We start from the raw sequence: 20137 nt of genomic DNA, 5'->3' as shown, positions 1-20137 counted from the left end.
AAGAAGAAGAAAATACAATTTCGGGCAGCCCCAAAGCCCATAGCCGGAAATACCCAGCAGGATAGTGTATCCAAAAATACTGGAGGACAACGCACAGGTGGCGGCCCAAGACCGGGAGTTTGTTTTTCATGCGGAAAAGCTGGCCACTACCGCTCTGAGTGCAGATTTACAGCGACTGCTAGTCTGGGTGCTAACCCAACTGTTGGCGGGAACGCATGACTACAAAAGTTAAGTATACTACCTTCCCATGCTTTCGAAATTTCTAATGAGGACGTTGAATTTTCGTCCGAAGGGGAAGAAAATTTTTCTGTTTTGAATTCAGATTTTTTAGTTAATGATTCAATTCCATTTATGGCGCCAAATCCCGTTATTTCTGTAAATTCAAACCCAGTTCGAGTTAGGGGAAATTTGTTACGTTGTATCGACTACTGGAGAGAATACGCGCCAAAACCCATAGTGGAGTTGATCGAATTTGGCTACAAGCTACCGCTGATTTCATTGCCGCCTACAATGTTCATGTTTAATAATACTTCAGCACTAACAAATCAAAATTTTGTAAGCGGTGCTATACAAGATTTATTGGAAACGGGGGCAATTGAAGAAGTGAAAGACAAGCCATATGTCTGTAACCCACTGTCTGTCTCCATCAATAAAAAAGGTAAGTGCAGACTAATACTCGACTTGCGGCAAGTAAATTTACACTTGTATAAAAATAAATTCAAGTGTGAAGATCTGAAGGTGGCAAAAGAATTAATCAAACCCGGAGGTTTTCTTTTTAGTTTCGACTTGAAATCAGGATATCATCATGTGGAGATCTTCCCACAGCATAGGAAATTTCTAGGTTTTTCATGGGAATTTCCTGAAGGTAGGAGATATTTTATTTTTTGTGTGTTACCATTTGGGCTATCAACAGGGCCATATATCTTCACCAAATTGCTCCGACCAGTAGTTGCGAAATGGCGAGGGGAAGGTAAGCCGATAGTAATCTATATTGACGATGGCATAGGAGCCAGCGGATCACTGGACAAGGCCTCTCAAATTTCCAGAGAGGTCAAATCTGATCTGTCCAAGTTTGGATTTGTAACAAGTGAGGAAAAATGTCAATGGGAGCCAGTACCTAGACTAACGTGGCTCGGCAATGATATTGATATGAACAAAGGTGAGATATCAGTCACTACTGACAGAGTGGTTCGTTTACTAGCTTCTATCCAGAACCTGCTGGACTGTAATAAAAAGGGCAGTTCACCTACTGACACACAGTCCAAGCCAGTCTCTGTACGCAGAATAGCACACATAGTCGGTCAGATCATCTCTATGAGATCAGGAATAGGTAATGTGTCCATGCTTATGACTCGACACTTATATAATGCTATAAATACTAGAATTTCTTGGAATAGCCACATTGTGCTAACACAACAGGCATTGAACGAATTGGTTTTTGGAAAGACAATATTGGTAAGCTGAATGGCAGACCAATATGGAATAGCTCAAAGGCCAATAAAGTAGTGTACTCTGATGCCTCAGGTAAGGCTTTTGGTGGATACATCGTTCAACATGATAACGATATTGTGCATGGTAACTGGGACCACTTTGAATCAAACCAGAGTTCCACATGGCGTGAATTAGAGGCAGTACACAGAGTACTGTATAGTATTGCAGAAATTATAAAGGGCCAATCGGTAAAGTGGTTTACAGATAATCAAAACGTGGTGAGCATAATTAACCGGGGTAGTAGGAAACCCAAATTGCAAGACATTGCATTGAGCATTTTTGCTATCTGCATGCAGTCAGGAATATCGGTAGATCCTGAATGGATTCCAAGATCAGCTAACGAGAAAGCAGACTATATCAGTAAGATAGTAGACACTGATGATTGGTCACTTAATACGGTGTATTTTAATTACCTGAATTTACACTGGGGGCCATTTTCAGTGGATAGATTTGCGTCATCTTACAATGCCAAATGTACAGTTTTCAACTCCCGTTTTTGGTGCCCTAATTCTTCAGCAATGGATGCATTCACCCAGAATTGGGGTTCTCATGTGAACTGGTTATTACCCCGACATATCTTATAGGGAGAACAATTAGACATCGACAACTCTGTTCAGGCAAAGGTGCTCTAATACTGCCTGTGTGGAGATCTGCCTATTTTTGGCCACTAATCTGCCCTGATGGGGTACATCTGGCAGGATTTGTGCATGACTGGGTAGACTTACCATGTGATGACCCTATGCTCTTGTTGCCAGGAAAGGCAAGAAACTCTGTTTTTGGAGGTAGAATCCTAAACTTCAGGATGTTAGCCTTGTGGCTGGATTTTGGGTCTGCACCTAGAGCAGACAGAAATGGATTTTGTATATCACATGCTAGGGAGTTCCCTAGCTACATTTCTTAATACGGGCTCTAGTGACAACAAGTTTATGTTGTTGTCCATAGTAGCTATTAGCATAGCCAATTATGGCATAGGACAGTTCGATTGAAAACTGGTTTATAACTAAAACCAATAGAGAAAATTTTTACAACCAGTTGGTAATGACTACTTGTAATGATATTCCAGTGCAATTTGTCTTTTGCATTAATTCTCTTTCACAGGCACTGATATTTTCCACACTGGTATTTGGGCTGAGTTTGACAAGTTTGAAGATCCAACACTCCTACAGTTAACCAAGTATCTACCAAGTTTTTCCATGGCCTCACGAGCAGACTCAACAACTCTGGCTTATTCAAATGCATTTAAGAAATGGTCGCAGTTTGCTTCAGATCATAACTTGACAGTTATCCCAGCAGAGCCCTCCCATATTTCTCTTTATCTGACACATCTGATTCAGAGGTCTCTTACATCAGGATATACCAAACATACAGTCGAATCGGCTTTTTATAGCATTCAGTGGGCTCATCAAATTGCAGGTTTACCGTCGCCTACCGAACATCCTTTTGTTAAGAATTTGATGGAGTCTGCCAAACGTTTACTTGGTAAACCAGTAAACAAAAAACAGCCAGTTACCACAGAAGTTATTTCTGAACTTGTTGAATATTTTAAGGACTCTGGTTCACTCAAGGACGTAAGAGACATTTGTTTGATGTTAGTATCATATGCTGGTTTTCTCAGATTTAGTGATGTTGTTAATATTAAGAGATCACATATTACATTTTATGACACTCATGTCACCATTTTCATACAGAAAAGTAAAACTGACCAGTATAGTAACGGGAATGTTGTACACATTTCTAGATCAAGCAAGGTCACATGTCCTGTAGCTTACCTTGAGCGTTATTTAGCAGTGGCCGGCATTCCAAATGATTCACATCAATTTATCTTTAGACCACTGTTCGTTTCAAAACACACATTTTCTTTAATTCATATGAATAAGCATCTTAGCTACACTAGAGTTAGAGAAATAGTTAAACAAAAATTGGGTTTAGTAGTTGATGATGTTTCAGCTTTTGGAACTCACTCCTTTCGTAGTGGAGGTGCTACTACAGCTGCTCAGGGAGGAATTTCATCTCGGCAGCTGATGCAGCATGGTAGGTGGCGTTCAGCTACAGCCAAAGATGGCTACATACATGATACCATTTCTGAGTGTTTATCTGTAAGCAAGTGCTTAGGAGTATAATCTTAGATTACATTTACTCTTACTCCCCTTCTGTTTGTCTGTCTATGACTGTGAATAAAGTTGACCTGGCTGGCAGCGTAGCCACACACTGTAATATTGTTGTGTGTGTATTGGTATATAAAGCCCGGAGATGAAACAAAACATATAATTTCTCAAGTTACATCGTATAGGGAGAAATTGTTGTTTTGGTGTATTGTGAGGGCGCTGTGATAGTATATCACGTGTGTTGGATTGATAGGAAAAGTGTGGTTATGTTCAGTCTACGCTCTGCCAGGGTCAGACACGCACCTGAAGTTTTTTACACTTTATATATCATTCTGCCATGTAGATATTTTTCAGCCATTTTGTATACTGTTAGTAAGTTTACTGCAACATAATTTTAGTATAACAGACATTTTTGGAAGCAGGTTATCTAACGCTTTTCCAGAGCACTTTTTCCTTTCTGTGAGTGAAAGGTTTTTAACCTCTGGTTTTTAGTGCGAGTTTCCTGTACTCCTGTACTCAATTTTTCCTAAACTAGTTTCTATTGTACGGTATGACTGTCAAGTCTATGACTGTGAATAAAGTTGACCTGGCTGGCAGCGTAGCCACACACTGTAATATTGTTGTGTGTGTATTGGTATATAAAGCCCGGAGATGAAACAAAACCTATGGCTATAAATGCAGCTAGCTGTGGAAACGTAGCGGGGTCGGCAGCGTCTATATGGGTCATCTAAAGGTCAACCCCGCCAAGGACGCCGCCGTGGCGGAGTTGACCTCTTGATGACCCGCATAGACGCAGCCGACCCTGCCACAAACAGCTGCGTTTCCACAGCTAAAATGCAGCAAATGGATGAGACGGCAACAAATATTCACTTTCTGGTTTGACAAAAGTAAATTCAATTCAAGGTGTCTGAAAATATACTGTGTCCGTAGTTGCAAGGAATATAAATGTTTTCAGGACCCTCTTCAAACACTCCTCTGATTTTCAACTTACTTCTTCGTTCTTCAACCCCCTTCTTATTATTTGTGAACGCGGCCTATTATCAACCGAAGTGCACTCTGGGTAGCAAGTCACACCACTTTTGCAACATGGCGCGCTCTTGTGCGGCCAGCTGATGTACGTACGCCTTGTCTGGTTTGCAGAGACAGCTGAGTTCGCGGGCGAGTTACTTCAAGATGAAAAACGGTTTTGGTCGTTGTAGACTAGTCTGTTGAAAATTGTTTTAATCTTGCATTATTCAGTGACCGTGCTTTCGCGTCAAACTGGCCGATCTGGGTAGACAGCGCGAGACAAGGTTACACTGCCCTCGCAGAGACTGAAAGCGCACAGTGGGTGAGAAGTACGACGGCTGCTTTCTGGTGTCGCAAGCGTCTTCAAAAAGATGAAACGACCAATTGAGAACGGAATAAGGCCATGGCAACAGATGCTGTCTTCAGGAACGGGAGCGATTGTCACAGCTTTATTCAGTAAGTGCCCTAGCTATGAATGATAGCAACTGTGCTAACCGCGTACCGAACTGCAGTGCAAAGACCATTGTATCTTTACGTAGCGTTGTCTGACGCGTGACGTAACCTGTGTACAGCGAGCAATGCAGGTTACAAATGATGTTAATATCAAAGAAATTGGTCTCTGTTAGAAATGGGTTTCTTATGCTTACAATATATACTTTTGAGTCACGTTGTAATGACTGGGGCACGTAACTCGAGGTGAGCTCTGCAGTTCGTGACGTGATACGCTATCGATTGTAGACCTTTTCTCACATGCTGTAGGGCGCTGTGTACACGTGCCACAAGCTTGCTGGCTGCTCTCCCCACCACATCACGTTATAGATACACGCGACCTATATTTCCTCAACAAAAAATGCTACAAAAAGTCAGGTCGATGAGTTACTGAAATACCGGACTTATATTGAGCCTCTATTTTTTACGGCCATGATCAGTGTCAATGAGAGAGGTGTACCAAGGGCTTCCTGTGTCCTCGAGTTTGTGATTGCTTCTGAAGATCATGAATATTCATCAGCAAACCTAAATATTTAAGAGTTCAAAACAAACTTGTTACTGCGCCATATATCAGTAGAACTTGTGTATGAATGATAGGTTTTGCCTACAAAATGAGATCTGTAGTTATGCCTACCAAAGTTCTTTCACTTGGTGCCAATAATGAAACTGCGGAAAGACTTAGGTTTAACACATCAAAATATGCAAAATGATACATGTTCAGACTAGAGCCCCCTTTTAAATAACAAAAGGATTAATAATAGTCTTTATGTTCGGTATAACTATGAAACCAATTTAAAGTTATTGTTAAGTAACAAAAACCATGTGAAAAAGTGCACCTCTTTAAAACAATGAATATCAGCATGACACAGGAAAGTCTTTTTCAGAATTCATTCAAAGGGAAAGCGTTCAGAAACAGATTAAACGGATACACAAGCTGGTTTTGTAATGTGATGGTGATAGAAAATATGTTGCAATGTGACAATGTTCACAGGTATAATAATAAATTCATAAAAATTTGTTTTGCCTTTGATCAGCACTATTTTGAATTTTTAGCTACTATAGACTATAGTCTATAGAAGCTATTGGGATGGGTATCCGTCCGGCGTCCGTCGTCAGTCTGTATGTATGTATGTATGTATGTATGTATGTATGTATGTATGTATGTATGTATGTCCGTTTGTGAGGCGTCCGTCCACTCAAATATCTTGAGAACCGCAGTACTTACTGATTTGATATTTGTTGTGTAGATGAAAAATACAATTTGAGAAACTATTTTTTTCAATTTTTTGATATTGTTGAAAATAGGCAAATTAATGCCAAAAAAGGTGTTTTTGGTAAAAAATCTTCTTCTTCATAACCGCTGGTCAGACAGCTTTGTTATTTGGTATACAGGTCCCTAGGGGTAACCCAACTTAGACTTGTTCAAATTGTGATGAAATATGCAAATCTGTATTTTTAAGGAATTTTTTTGTCATTTTGGTCAAAATTTGACTTACATTGTATGTAATTCTTGTACTGTATAAACCCTATCAATTCACCCAGAAAAAAATAATTAATATGATTTTAAATAATTGAATTAATTAGGAAATCATCAAAGCCAAAATAATTTTAGTGTAGAATTATCAGAAAGTTCAACTTTTTTTGACAGTTCATAGTGAAATGCTTACCATCTTGGAGGATTAAAACATGTAAAGGCAACTTTCCTGAATCCCAACTTTGACATATTCTGAACCGTCATTTATTGTGCCCTGTATGTTATCTAAAAGAAATTGCTCAAAATAGTCAATAGAGATAGAGATAGAGATAGAGATAGAGAAAGTTCTAATTTCCATTTATGGTTGACTTGGTAAGGATAAAATAAAATTACTTTTTGAGGAAAAAAATAGAGTGGTCAATTAAAAGAGTGGTCAAAGTGATAGGGTTTTTATGGTAAAGCTGGGCTGTATAAAGATTCCTCATGTGCTATTTATAGATATTATACAATCTGTGTAAACAGTGCAATGAAAGTGTAACATGATTCCTTATAATGCTTTTGATGACCTTGAACTTCTTAAGTTTCAAACCTTTGTCTCTTCAGTGTGCTTTCTCTGAGTATGTACAGTCTCAACTTATTAAACAGAACTCACAATGTTAATCAAAGATATCCACCTTCTTCATCAATACATGTGTCACAAAAGGTTATTCTCTACATAACTCAACAGAGCTCTGTCAACTGTTGAGTTGCTTGTTCTTTCAAAACCGCTGGTCAGACAGCTTTAATATTTAGTTTACTTGTCCGTAGGATGACCTTAGTGCGATAATTTCATACAGTAAGGAAATACTTAATTTTGTATCCATGTCTATAGTAGCTTCAGGGACTTTGGCCCTTGTTTAGTTAAATTTACTAACTGACAACTCCAGGATACAGAGAATTGATAGAAATTGTACCTTGAAAGTTGAAGGAAGTAGCATTGAATGTTGTAGGTGGTGAAATGCAACATTCTCGTATCAAAAATCCATAATTATGCAGCAAGAAAATGTTGTTTGAGCAGTTTCTTGATTTTGCTCTCAAAAATACAAAAACTGTGTCACAATGAAAACAAGTTCCTGTCGACAAATAGTTGCATGCAGTTTGTTGTATGTAAGAATCATTATCACTGGTATCTCACAAAACTCAATTTTTGCATTTTTTGCAGTGACTCCTATGGATGTTGTGAAAACACGACTGCAGGTTCAAAAGAAGCCATTGTTCAGTGGTAGGTTTATTGTGTACTGTACACTGCCTGAGTATTGATGTTTTGTTTAACAATAAGTATTATGTAACGTTAATTCACTTGATGTCACCAAGCCAGTGCACACAGCAAATCTGTAAAACGAACCCTAAAGTAAATGTTGCATTTCATCTTTAAATCATGTCATGACAAACAGCAGAAATAACACACATCTACACTTTTACATGATTTAAGTTTTGTTCAACATTTATTGTCAAAATAATCCTACCCAAAGTATAAAGATCATTTTTGCTTTGATACACAAGAGAATGCATTCATTAATCATTACATGAAGGTTTACATCTTTTAGATGATGGTCACATTGCAGTATCATTCTGCAAAGTGCAACATTTGTTCTTGATACAAGAAGATTGTAATAAACTTGTACCTTCCATGGAGGTAGTAGCTCCATGTACCTTCTTAGAGCTCGTTGCGACATTGAAAAAATGAAAATACTTTGCTATCTGTCTAAACGGGCATCTCAAAGAAAAGACACCTTGTTTTTTAGACAAGTGATATCATATTAATTTTTCTTAGACATTACCAGTAACTCCCTATTGCAACATAGAATTCCGTAAAGGGGACAGAAGAGTTGCATTGTAAGAACAGTAGTGATGCACGTCAACAAGCTAACCTGATACCTCCCCAAAAAAACAAAACATGTAGTATTGGTAATATCGTCAGAAGATCATCATTTGACCCTGTTCATCTTTGTTGTAGCCTACTTGCATGCTTTACATTGATGCAGACATTAAAATATTGCTTTTGCATTACAGTTTGTTCTATGGTGTCAAGACACATCAATAGTAAGCAGATCTCATTTTTCTCTCACTTGACAGTCTCTGATTTCCACATTGCCATTCTCAGGTTCACTTCCCACACAAGCAGCAGCACCTGCACTTTCCTCTATGTACTTGACCCCTGTATAACATTGCACCACTTGCATTACATCTGACTGACCTTGAAAACCTTGTGTATGTGCCATGATGTGGTAGCTGTCTATTCCATCTGTATATGATCCAACAAGTTTAATTGAAGGTTGATATTCTATCAGACTTTGAAAAGTATCTATATATATAATTGCAGTGTGTTCATTCCCACAATTCATCAGATAAATTGACAAGTTCTCCAATAAATTTTGGCCAGCTTGTAAAAATGTTTGCATTGGTGAAAATGCGCTACATCTTTTGCTAAATCCACATCTTCTCAGCTGCCTATCAATGACAGCATTCAAACTTTTTGAAAGGTTTTGAACACCCTGGAATTAAAAAAATCTTCCTGCCTTAGCTCTATGAACTATTCACTTAGAGATGTGCTGTACTATTTGTAAACTTGACACTAGAGAACTTTTCATACTGTGTAGTGTAGTAACTATCATTATTATTGTAAGGTAGAATGTGGCTCTAGGACATGTATTTTGACTCTCAAAATTTTACAATACTTGTTAGGCTTACCTCTTGTTAAGGCTAATTTTAAAGCTCATATAGTAACAGAAGTTTTCACGGGTTTATTTTTGTGAAAATCAACATTATTACCTATAAAGTTAATAAAGGGATATCAGCCATTTTGAATGTCAGAAGCCTGTGCATATCAAGTAATTTGTTTCTCTTGTACCAACTTCTGCACAGTGACCCCCCTGATTTTAATCTGGATTTCAAATGGGATGATTTAAAGTTTCCATAGGGAAGTTCTAATAAGAGTCTTTCAATTTTCGAGGTGCACTCTACCTTTCAGATTTATTACTCTTGAAAAGATGAGTTTGTCCTGTATTTGAAGGCCAGGACTGCAGTATTCACCTTGTGTTGAAACTTCTATTTGCAGGCCAGTGCTTTGTGTATTGCAATGGTCTGATGGATCACCTGTGTACCTGCATCAACGGTAAAACTGGAATCAAACCGTGGTACAAACTACCAGGTCACTTCAACGGCACGTTTGTAAGTAGAGAGTGAGTTCATGGTTGAATGCGCATCAGAAACAGGTTTTTGGATGTTCAAATTTTACAATTCTTTTTGTGTCTGCTTCTTTAGCCGACTCATTTTGAAGTGTGTGTTGTTAAAGTTTTCACCACGTTGTTTTCATTAAAATCAAAGCTTTAGTTTTCCCCAAAAATTTAAAACATAATAGAGCAGTTTGTTTGAATATTTTAGGTAATTTATTTTACTAATCCCAAAGTTTACAAACTTGAACATTTGAAGGTCCCTGATAACACAAGTACTGTAAAACTGAATTTTACTGACGTAACCTGCCATAACAAAATACATGCTATAAAATGCCTTGCCAAGTTGGTGAAAAGATGTCTAGGGTTTGGCTAGGTACCACTTTTTAATGACTTGGCAGATTGGAAAGTGACAGGCTGAGCAGGATAAAGGTTAAATGCCAAATGTGAATTAGATTTCATCATGAGTCCAAACGAAATATTGATGGTTGGTGCAGATGAATTATTATAGAGTAATAACCTGATGAACAAAGTGTCAGTCAAAATTGTATTGTGCATATGACTGCTTAAATGTGATGGGATAGTGCCTAGAGGTATCAGTTGCATTGTAAATGTTAAACATGGAACTTTATCGTCACTTTAAAGTAACTATTTTCATCATATTTCTGGGGTTCAATACTTCAAGTTCATCAGTAATAGTAGCATCAAAAACCATTTCCAATGTGTGAAAAGTAAAATGAATGTAAACGTTTCTGTTGCTGTTACTGAAATAGTTTCTGTATTTAATTGTACAGGATGCTTTGGTGAAGATTGCAAGACATGAGGGCTTGAAATCTCTCTGGAGTGGGCTTCCACCAACAATGTAAGTGTTTGATCATTTAAAGTTTCAAGTTAACAAAAGCCACATTTAGAGAGGGAAAATGGAAAACTTTGTTTTTGATATGCACAGAATGAAATTTTCAAAATGTGCAACACTCATAAAGTACAATCAAATTTAAGTAGATTTTATAATAAAGTCAGCTTCATAGAGTTAGCATTGTTACAGCAATTTTGTCAAACAATTGAGCAAATCAAAGTATTCTCATGGCAATATTTTGGCTTTTTATGTGATGGCTGTTCTGGGCAACATCTTTCTCAATAGAGTACATGTACCAGCGACTGCTGTTAGATTTTACCCTCTGCTTTGTCAGGACAAGTCAATGTACGAGTCATATTGTTTTAAACTGATCATCCATAACATCATGTACATGTAAGAAAATGATACAAGGGTTACAGGAATTTCTATATTTGTGCCATTCAATTGTGCTTGACAATAATTTCTTACCTAGGTCAGTTGTTGGATTGCTAATAAACATAGCTATGTTTTACCTATCTATCATGTAGGCTCATGGCAGTCCCAGCGACAGTGATATATTTCACAACGTATGATCAACTCAAACTTCTACTAGGACGTATGTTGAATAATCAGAACCCCTCCAAGATATGGTACATCCCAATGCTAGCTGGAACCATAGCACGGGGTATGTGAAATGGTTTCATTTGTTTTCTGTTAATTATCAAGCACAGTTCTCATGTTTTGTTTTGTTCATTGTACATGATGTCATGGCTTGTCAGTTTGTAAGCATTGTTTGAAGTGTCTACTGACAAGCATTGTTGAAGTGTCAACTGACAATATTTTGTCTTTCCTCCCACAACGCTCAGACTGTAATAGTTTATGTTGTGTGCAGTGGTCAATGGAATTGTATTGTTTGGGTTCGTTGAATGGTCTAGCTGTAAATGTATCAAGTGTAGAAGTCAATGCTGAAAGTAGTCCCAAACTTTCTGTGTGTGATCACATACCAACATGACGTTTGTGTTATGATAACCAACAAGAAATATACTTAGTTATCCTATTATACTAATTATACTAATGTTTCTGCTATTTGATACAAGTCAGAGACCTTTAAGGTAGATTGTCCTTACAGTACAACAACAACCAAAGAAATTCCTCTCTTGAAATTAAGTTGAAACAAATATTTTTGTGTTTCATCGATTAAGGTGGTTGTAAAGGCTAGAGCGTCAGTTATAAATTTCAACAAAACTATTAAAATATAAAAGTAGTCAACATTCTCTGTGGAATAAAAAAAACTAGACATTTGGGCACAAAGGCATTGCAGAGTTATAGCCTGTTATAACTTCTGAAAAACTGACCAAATAAGAAGAAGTTGGGGAGTCCTTAGTGTATTAACTATGGTAGAGGTCCCCTAGCTTTTAATAAAATGTTTGAAAAGGGAAAGTCATTATTTGCTGTTTTTCAGGAAAGTTTGACAAGGCGGTGCTGGCATTCAGAGTGAGTGACTGCTATTGTAAATGCATTTTTAGATTCTTTGAGTGTCAAAGGGGAGTCAAAAGTGAGATTAACCAAAAAAACTGCTCTCTGACTTCAAAAGAAGGGTGCAAATATGGCTTGTTTTCAACATTTTTGACAGAATAACAGTTTTCCTACATAATTGTATACCAATTTAATCCAACTTGAAATGAGATATGGACATGGAATTTTTACAGCCTATTAACAAGGTTACAGATAAGATTTGTACGGCACAATTTTCCTGTATTTGTAGAACTTTTTGAAAATCACATTTTGAAATTTGAAATAATTTTTAATAATTTTTTGATATATAAACCCATGTAAAATCATAAAAACAAATTTTATTTACAAATCCTGCCGTACAAATCTTACAATAAAAAGTGTCAACGTATTTATAACTAATTTGGTAATATTAATACAATCCAATTATTATTAAATTCAAATATGTAAACAAAATATGAAAAATTAAATTTTAGTATTTACTGGTGTCATATTTCAAAATCATGGCTGCAAATATATAATTTTTATATTCTTTGGAGAAAATATTAACTAAGGGAGTTATCCTGAAAATTTGAACTAAATATCTTGATTCTAACACTTGAAACTTGACATTAACTCTGAGAAAAGAATTGGTGCAAAAATAGCCTTTTCAACCACCTTAAACTAAGGTCATCTCTTACACTCAAATCATATAGTGAAGCTGCTTTCATAAATAAAGGCTGCATAGTCACAAATATTCATAATGAAGTGACCTTTTTCTTCACAGTTGGTGCTGTTACTGTCATTAGTCCATTGGAGCTGATAAGGACCAAAATGCAGTCAAGATCTCTCACATACGTAGAACTTAAAGACTGTGTCAGGGCTGCACTAGTAAAAGAAGGATGGCTTTCACTATGGAAGGGATGGAGTGCAACAGTTCTCAGAGATGTTCCATTCTCAGGTAGGGATGTCTGGAGTAACACAATGTTCTCCATAGGTATTAATGATAGGTGTTTTGCTGCAGAAGTGTATCTCGATTTCCTACCACCAGTATGTTGTTTCAGTTTCAATTACGCCTTAGAACTCAACCCCATCCCCCCAGGTGACCTGTTACACCTAGTATCATCCTCTAACAAAGACCAAATGGTTAAATTTCGCTGTGAAAAATTTTTTTTGCAGTTCTTGTATGCTTTGGAATGTTACAAGTGTCTGGTTTGGCCGAATGGCAGTGCAACTTTTTAGTTTGGTCTTTAATTTTGTGTACATACTGGGATAGATTGTGCTTTAGAGGAATACAGTGCCTTTGAATTGTGCACCCTGTACAGTAATCCAGTCAAATTGACATTAAACATTGAACCAATGCCTATGTTGGAATAAAGACCCCCACCCCTTTTATCCTATCTCTCGCTACATGGGTTCTCCCATCCTACTGAGAAACAGTGGATCTCTACAAAAGCCTAATAATAAAAGAGTTCAACATGCCACAACAGGTACTAATCAAATCTTATTGTTTGCTGTTGTATGGCTTGATATCTTTGAGGAAAGTGAATGCTGAAAGTGCTAATTATACAGAGCAACATTTTCAATTACCTGTACCGGTATCTACTTGAATTTGCAAAGGTCAATACTTTATGCCATACAGTTCATATTGCAAAACCTTGGGTAAAAGAAGCTGTTGATTCACTGCTTGATACAAAGACCCTGAGCCTTCTCTCTGTCTCGAGTAAAAGAATAATCTGATTTACTATTTGATTTGAAGTTCAAAGTCCACTGTCACTGAATTCATGACCTTTATGGTTTGTATATCCTAGAACACCAAGTCCTACTCAGTGTTGTCACTTGGGTACCAAAAGGTGCCATATGTTGTTGTTACTGTATCTATGTGCAAGTGTTTTTTTTCTGTCTCTATGGGCTATTTTAGCATGTTATGGGCTATTTTAGCATGTTATGGGCTATTTTAGCATGTTATGGGCTATTTTAGCATGTTATGGGCTATTTTAGCATTTACATGAGAAGGGAAATATGTCTTACATTTTATTTGAAAAGCATTTCTCATTTTAACAAAATTTTGTCTAGTCCAGCAAAGCATTCTGGGTAACACATATGCTCTGATTTTTTTAACCAATGGTTATTCTTATCTCGTGTGTATTCATGAAAAAACTACTGAGATACTGGCTATCATTTTGTTTATGACAACTCTGTCAGTCAGTAGCCTGTACAAGGCGAGACACCGGTCCAAAGGTCACAGAACATTCCAAATGTAAATACTCAGACTAGACCATATGACTGGACATTTGCCAAAGACAACAATCAATATTATACTTTGATTTTTCATTTTGAAGTAACTACACAATGTCCTCTAAAATAATATTGGAAATATGAGATTTGAATTTTGTAATTTTAGATAAGCTTGGCTTGAAGACTTCTTTAAGAAATCCAGTAACTTTGTTTGTGAACACATTCATTGCAGAGAGTTTGTTCTCAGGATGTCATTAAATCCTATTTTGATCTGTTTCAGCCCTGTATTGGTGCAATTATGAAATCTTCAAAAGCTACCTTTGTAGAAGATACGGTGTCACTGAGGCCAACTTTACCATAAGTTTTACAGCTGGTGCTGCTTCAGGGACCGTAAGTACAACACTGTTAGTTGCAAAGAGAGACTGTCAGAGAAAAAGTGACATGTGTCATTTTGTTTTTAACACAACTTCTACACTCATCCTGTCACCAGTCTCTATTGTACCTGTCTGCCATAAATAGCTGTCATTGATAGCTGAGTTAGGTATGTTCAGAAAGTGTGCATAATCATTAGTATTGCATTCAGATTAAGACTGATACAGATGTCTTTGCTTGGCGTAAACAACTTCTTACCTTCTCAATATTAAAAATGTCGTCTATATGGACCTCTTCTTGTGTGGATGAGTTTCTGTGCATTTTACCATAGGTCTGCATACCCATCTTCAACAGGTGGTGAGTGTTATTACTGGCGACGGCACATTCAAACACCAGTAAAATAGAAAATGGTTCAGTATGAAACGTTATAGACCGAAAACTATTACTGATACTTTTTGTATATGGTTGACTTTTAATTTATTCACCAAAATGGTAATCATTGTACAGAACAACATATCCAGTCATCCAACAGTTACTTGTTTTCAATACATGCAGAAACAGTATTTCCTGGATCAGAATAGCATGTCACCTTGGCTAAAGCTGATCACTTGATTTTTGTTCATATTTACAGATAGCAGCAGTAGCAACATTGCCATTTGATGTAGTGAAGACACACAGACAAATAGAAATAGGAGAAATTGAGAGTTTGCAACGTAAGTAAAGTATCATATGCTTTTATACGGGTTGTCCCGATTGGTCAATAAATAGTGAAGTTAAATTAGTTTTCTTTCATCAGCCAATCAGAATAGGTATATCAACTTATACTATTCAGTGGTTTCAGTTTGAATTTCAACAGCTTTTGTAAAATTTAGGAAAAAGGCTTTCCTGATTGTTGAAACAATTTCAGGACAAACAGAATGACAGAACACAAACCATGGTTCCTAAATGCATTCTACAGGTTGTGGAACCTGTATGTCTCGGTGTACATTTTACATATTTGTGCTTTATGTAATATGATACACTTGTGAAAACGAATCAAAAATGAAAGTGAAATTTAATTGGAAGTGAACAAGTAAAGTATTCTTTGATTTAGGGTCTCACATATATCTTTTGATATAGGTTCTCATGTATATCTTTGAAATCTCATTCCCAATGACAAACGAATCTTGTCTTCAAAGTGTCTCTCCCTAAAATAATGCACTGTTGTTACTCACCAAATATCAACCTTTGCATTTCAGACAACAAAAAGCCATCCTCTACTCTAGCTATCATGAAGAAAATTCATATGGAGAATGGATACAGAGGATTATTTGCTGGTAAGGATATTGAGGAAATCAAGAGGATATTTTGTCTGTCAGTTTGCGCTCAAAAAACCCACGAACATAAATTATAAGACAGACAATATAATCAAGTTGTGTGACATGTAATTGTGATACACTTCAGAAAGTGCAGTTAACTGAAAATGCTGTAAAAGAAATATTTCTTGTCAAAGTCTAATTTGTAAGTAAATAGAAGTGAAACATTACTTGCTTAAACTTTCCATGAGAGTAAGATAGGAGTCTATACACATGACTCAGTCGTTTTAACCCAGCAATACCCCGTCGTAGTATGTAGGCCCACCCATCCCATAGAAAACCATGGGGACAAACCAAAATCTGGTTGTGTAAGGGTCAAGTCAACCTGCTGAACTTTCCAATGTGATATTTGAAGAACATATGTGGTGAACAGGTTGATTTTAATCATAGCAACTTTAATATAATTACAGGCATCAAATAAATTTGGCAAGAAATAGTGGAGACTGAAATTGTAAGTGACCAGTGCTAAAAAAATAAGATCACATCTTTCAATTTCAGCTCACAAACAATAATTATTTGGATCTTCATTGACAGGCATCACTCCAAGGATAATCAAGGTAGCCCCAGCTTGTGCCATTATGATAAGCAGCTATGAATTTGGCAAGAGGTTCTTCAGAAGACGCAATCAAGGGCATCTTGAAAAACCTTGATTTACGGACACAAGGTGCATCTTGCGTACATGGACACAAGATGTGAAAAATTTAGAGATGTTTCCAGAAACAAAAGTGAACTTAGAAAACAGAAACAGTTGGTAGATTATTTTTCAGGGTTTTCACTCCAATGACTTGATGACTACAGATTAACGTAAAGGACGCTTGATATTTCCCATAATTCAATGACTATTTCTTCCAGTGTGTGTCATGACACCAACGTGATGTGGAGTCCACTTGGGGACTAGGTCAGAGAAATTTTACCTTTGACAAGCACAGTGTTGACATTGACTGGAAAATCCATCACACAGGGTTTCCTTTCTTTTACCAAGGAAAGGACTACCGCTGTGTAATGGATTTTTCAGTCTTAATTAAACGATGAACTCACTGCTCACGAGAATATGGCTGCCACTCTTCCCAACATGCATCATTCTTACACACAAATACCAATTAAAACGCACATGCCAATATTGATCTGGCTTTACAGACAACCATCTCAAGATATGCAAAATATTTTGGAGAAAATTCATGAAAACTCTGAGAAAAGCAACTATATTTTGATAATGAACTCCAGGACACTTTTTGTGTGGATTCCAAATACTGCCATTGTGACAACAAAATCCAGTTGACAAATGTTGAAAAAGTTAATCGCCAGAGGCGTTATTTTTATGTAACATTGCCACAGTGTTTTTGTTTTTCAAGGGGACAAATATGGTTCTAGAAACTTATGATTACAAAATGTGAACCATAAAGTCATTTCAAATACAACTTTTTATCATTTGGTGTAAATTACCTCAAAACTTTACGGCACTGTTCACATGTGCAGATTTGCATAGTGTGGTCCAGTGCGACTAACTCTGTAAATACTGTACATATTGTAAATTTCTAAAAGTTTTTATGAATCGCTATATAAGTCGTTTTCATCACTGGACAAGTTTTGATTTTTAGAATTGTCATTTTTTTTTCAAAATTGTGAATTTCCAGCTCCCAAGATGCCACAGCAAGCTTACAGAGGGAATTTTAATTGTCATGGTAACACAACTGCTTGAACCGCCCAAATGTTTTTTGTCTTACATTGTGTCTACTATGATTGAACTGATAACACTGATAGCTATAACTTTTGTGTGTACAGCACAGGAGAGAAAAATATAACCTGTGTAGTGCTGTGAGTATTACTTTAAATATTATTGTCAGTACACTTAACACTTGTCTCTCATCAAAGTAAGCAATAAACTGGTATACATAGGCATTCAGGCTTATGTCAGAAAGTAGTTTGATGGTGAGTGTAGGCCTGCTCACAGGGAAATAGGCATGGAAATGCCATAGGGTTCACACCAGCAAAGATGAGGTATTTTCAAAAAACTTCAAAATACATAGTATGCAGTTTGAATAAATGTGTGCTATTTAGGCATCTAATTTGCAAAAGGCCTCAATCCATGGATGTTACATCTTAAATTTACTCTTCTCTGATCTGAAATGCAATTTGTACATTCTTATTAACTTGCAGTTTTTTGAGCACCAACTCCTTTCCTTCCAAAGTTTACACGGTATGTACAAGATAACAGGAGGCATGGGAACTATCACACAATAATGTGAACATTCAGTACCTCTGTTGCTATTTCAAGCAGTTGTGTTCACGAGTTTTACAATAAAGACATCCATTCAAAAGAAATCAATGTCATTGTTGCATTTGTGTTATCACCCTAAATATCTTACGTGGCTTTTGTGTGTGTACTCATGGAAGGAATGGGATCTCTGCTATAATATGTAACTTCTATTGTCTCACTGCCAGTATTTAAACAACTACCCAACACAAGAATGGAAAGTATGTTTAAAGCCCCAATAGCTGCAAATGTTTGGCAAACCGATCTCAAAATATCCTTAGTTTTCAAAGAGTTTTCTTGAATAAGACCCATTAGAGACTGAAAAAGTGTATAACGTTGCCATGACTGTCAAAAGTGGCATGTAAATTCAGAGGTTTTAACGTCATTTAGATTTCCTGCCATTTTCAAAAACTAATCATATGACAGAGAAAATAAAGATTAAAACAACAAAATGGCCATTGGTGTTGTGCATTCAAGTAAATGGCATCATGCTTATTTCTGATATGATCACGATGTGTATGTGCAGGAAATACTCTTTTTTTTGTAGTTTCCCATGGGGCGCCATTTTATGGATGCGGCACCCGTTTATTATTAAGCCTGTTAAAACGTGTAGGCATGGTCCAAATCAGCAAGCAGTGATACTTCAAAACACGTCCTTCAGTTTGCACATTTACACGAACCACCTTTGGTGTGAAAATAAAATCATGAAAATAATGCATAAAATTAGCAGCTATTGGGGCTTTAATTACCGTAGAAGTATTTCAGACAAATGAGGCTTTACAGAATTTCTGTGAATGAGAGCTGCTTTATAGGATGAGACTTTTTCATCTGTGTCACTGTGAGGGAAATTAATGGCTGCAAATTTTCAGCGTCCTAGTTAGAGTGATTATGTTGGAAATAGGCCATCTTGGGGTCTTGTGTGCCACAATGGTCTGCCTGACCCTAAGATGACCCCACTTCAAAAATCAACCACCCCTGCCATTATAATACCACATACTCAGAGTAGCAGGTCAAAAGGCCTGCCAATTCTGTACACAAAACTAATTTTGGAGAGATTCTGCATTCTGTAAGGAATAGGGAATTTTAATCAGCTGCTTCTAAAATTACTTGAATTTGAATCTTTTCTTTCTATTGTAATTGTGTTGGTCCAAATTGTATAAGTTGTACTTCACAGCACGGTACCTCTATGTGATAGAGGGACCGTGTTCTCAGCAAGTAATAGCCCAAGCTGTTAATGACAATCTCATGTATGTTAAGGCATAACTCTGAGACTTTTAACATGTTAGATTAGTTAGGATGCAATTTTCAGAAAAGTTCTGATTGGAATGATATGAAATTTGGCCAAAGTGGTACACTTCTCTATATTGAAAAAAAATATGCATGCCTTCATATTTGAGCCAAGTAACATGATCAGGTGGTGATATTTTCCCGCCAAAATCATATATTGTAAATAATTGCATAGTCCAACTACAAATGTCATTTTTTACATTTCATTTTTTATCTTTTTAAATATTTGTAAGAAATCTCAAATAATATATTTTTGGGTCAGGTGCAGTTTGAACATGTTTCGTACTGAATCTGTTATAATTAAATAAAATCAACAAGTCCAAATTTCAATCAAATCTGACAATGTATGTTGAAAAGCTACTTTTTTCCTTCAATTTGGGCATGCCTAGTCCAAGAAACTGTGCCTTAGCATACTCCAGATGGAAATGATCACACAATACAGGGGGTAATCGGTTTGGTGGAACCACATGCACATTGCATGTAAGGACTTGGTGTAGATAAATCGTGTCCTTGTAGAACTACATGC

General features: G+C 36.7%; 1 protein-coding gene across 2 annotated transcripts; it reads left to right on the top strand.

Moving 5' to 3' along the window:
- Positions 1–4649: 4649 nt before the first annotated feature.
- Positions 4650–18392, top strand: LOC139117422 (mitochondrial glutathione transporter SLC25A40-like). Of its 2 annotated transcripts, XM_070680529.1 has the most exons (11): positions 4650–5060; positions 7769–7828; positions 8620–8649; positions 9665–9777; positions 10574–10641; positions 11163–11299; positions 12893–13066; positions 14624–14733; positions 15347–15428; positions 15954–16031; positions 16605–18392. In XM_070680529.1, the coding sequence occupies exons 1-11, from the start codon at positions 4976–4978 to the stop codon at positions 16718–16720; spliced, it is 1053 nt and encodes a 350-aa protein (XP_070536630.1). In that variant the 5' UTR covers positions 4650–4975; the 3' UTR covers positions 16721–18392. The 2 variants fall into 2 exon arrangements, with proteins under 2 accessions (XP_070536630.1, XP_070536631.1); XM_070680530.1 differs by lacking the exon at positions 8620–8649.
- Positions 18393–20137: the final 1745 nt, after the last annotated feature.

Source organism: Ptychodera flava, chromosome 18 (genome assembly GCF_041260155.1).
Source record: "Ptychodera flava strain L36383 chromosome 18, AS_Pfla_20210202, whole genome shotgun sequence".
In the NCBI taxonomy this organism is placed as follows: domain Eukaryota; kingdom Metazoa; phylum Hemichordata; class Enteropneusta; family Ptychoderidae; genus Ptychodera; species Ptychodera flava.
The sequence above is the reverse complement of the archived record's forward strand: the minus strand, read 5'-3'. Positions and strand labels throughout refer to the sequence as shown.

What these genes read in the sequence shown, in the direction of transcription:
- LOC139117422 (XM_070680529.1), top strand. Translation starts at nt 4,976, where the DNA reads ATGAAACGACCAATTGAGAACGGAATAAGGCCATGGCAACAGATGCTG. An exon ending in GGTGTCAAGACACATCAATA is followed by an intron (nt 8,650 to 9,664) that starts GTAAGCAGATCT and finishes TTCTATTTGCAG; the next exon opens with GCCAGTGCTTTGTGTATTGC. An exon ending in AGTGGGCTTCCACCAACAAT is followed by an intron (nt 10,642 to 11,162) that starts GTAAGTGTTTGA and finishes TCTATCATGTAG; the next exon opens with GCTCATGGCAGTCCCAGCGA.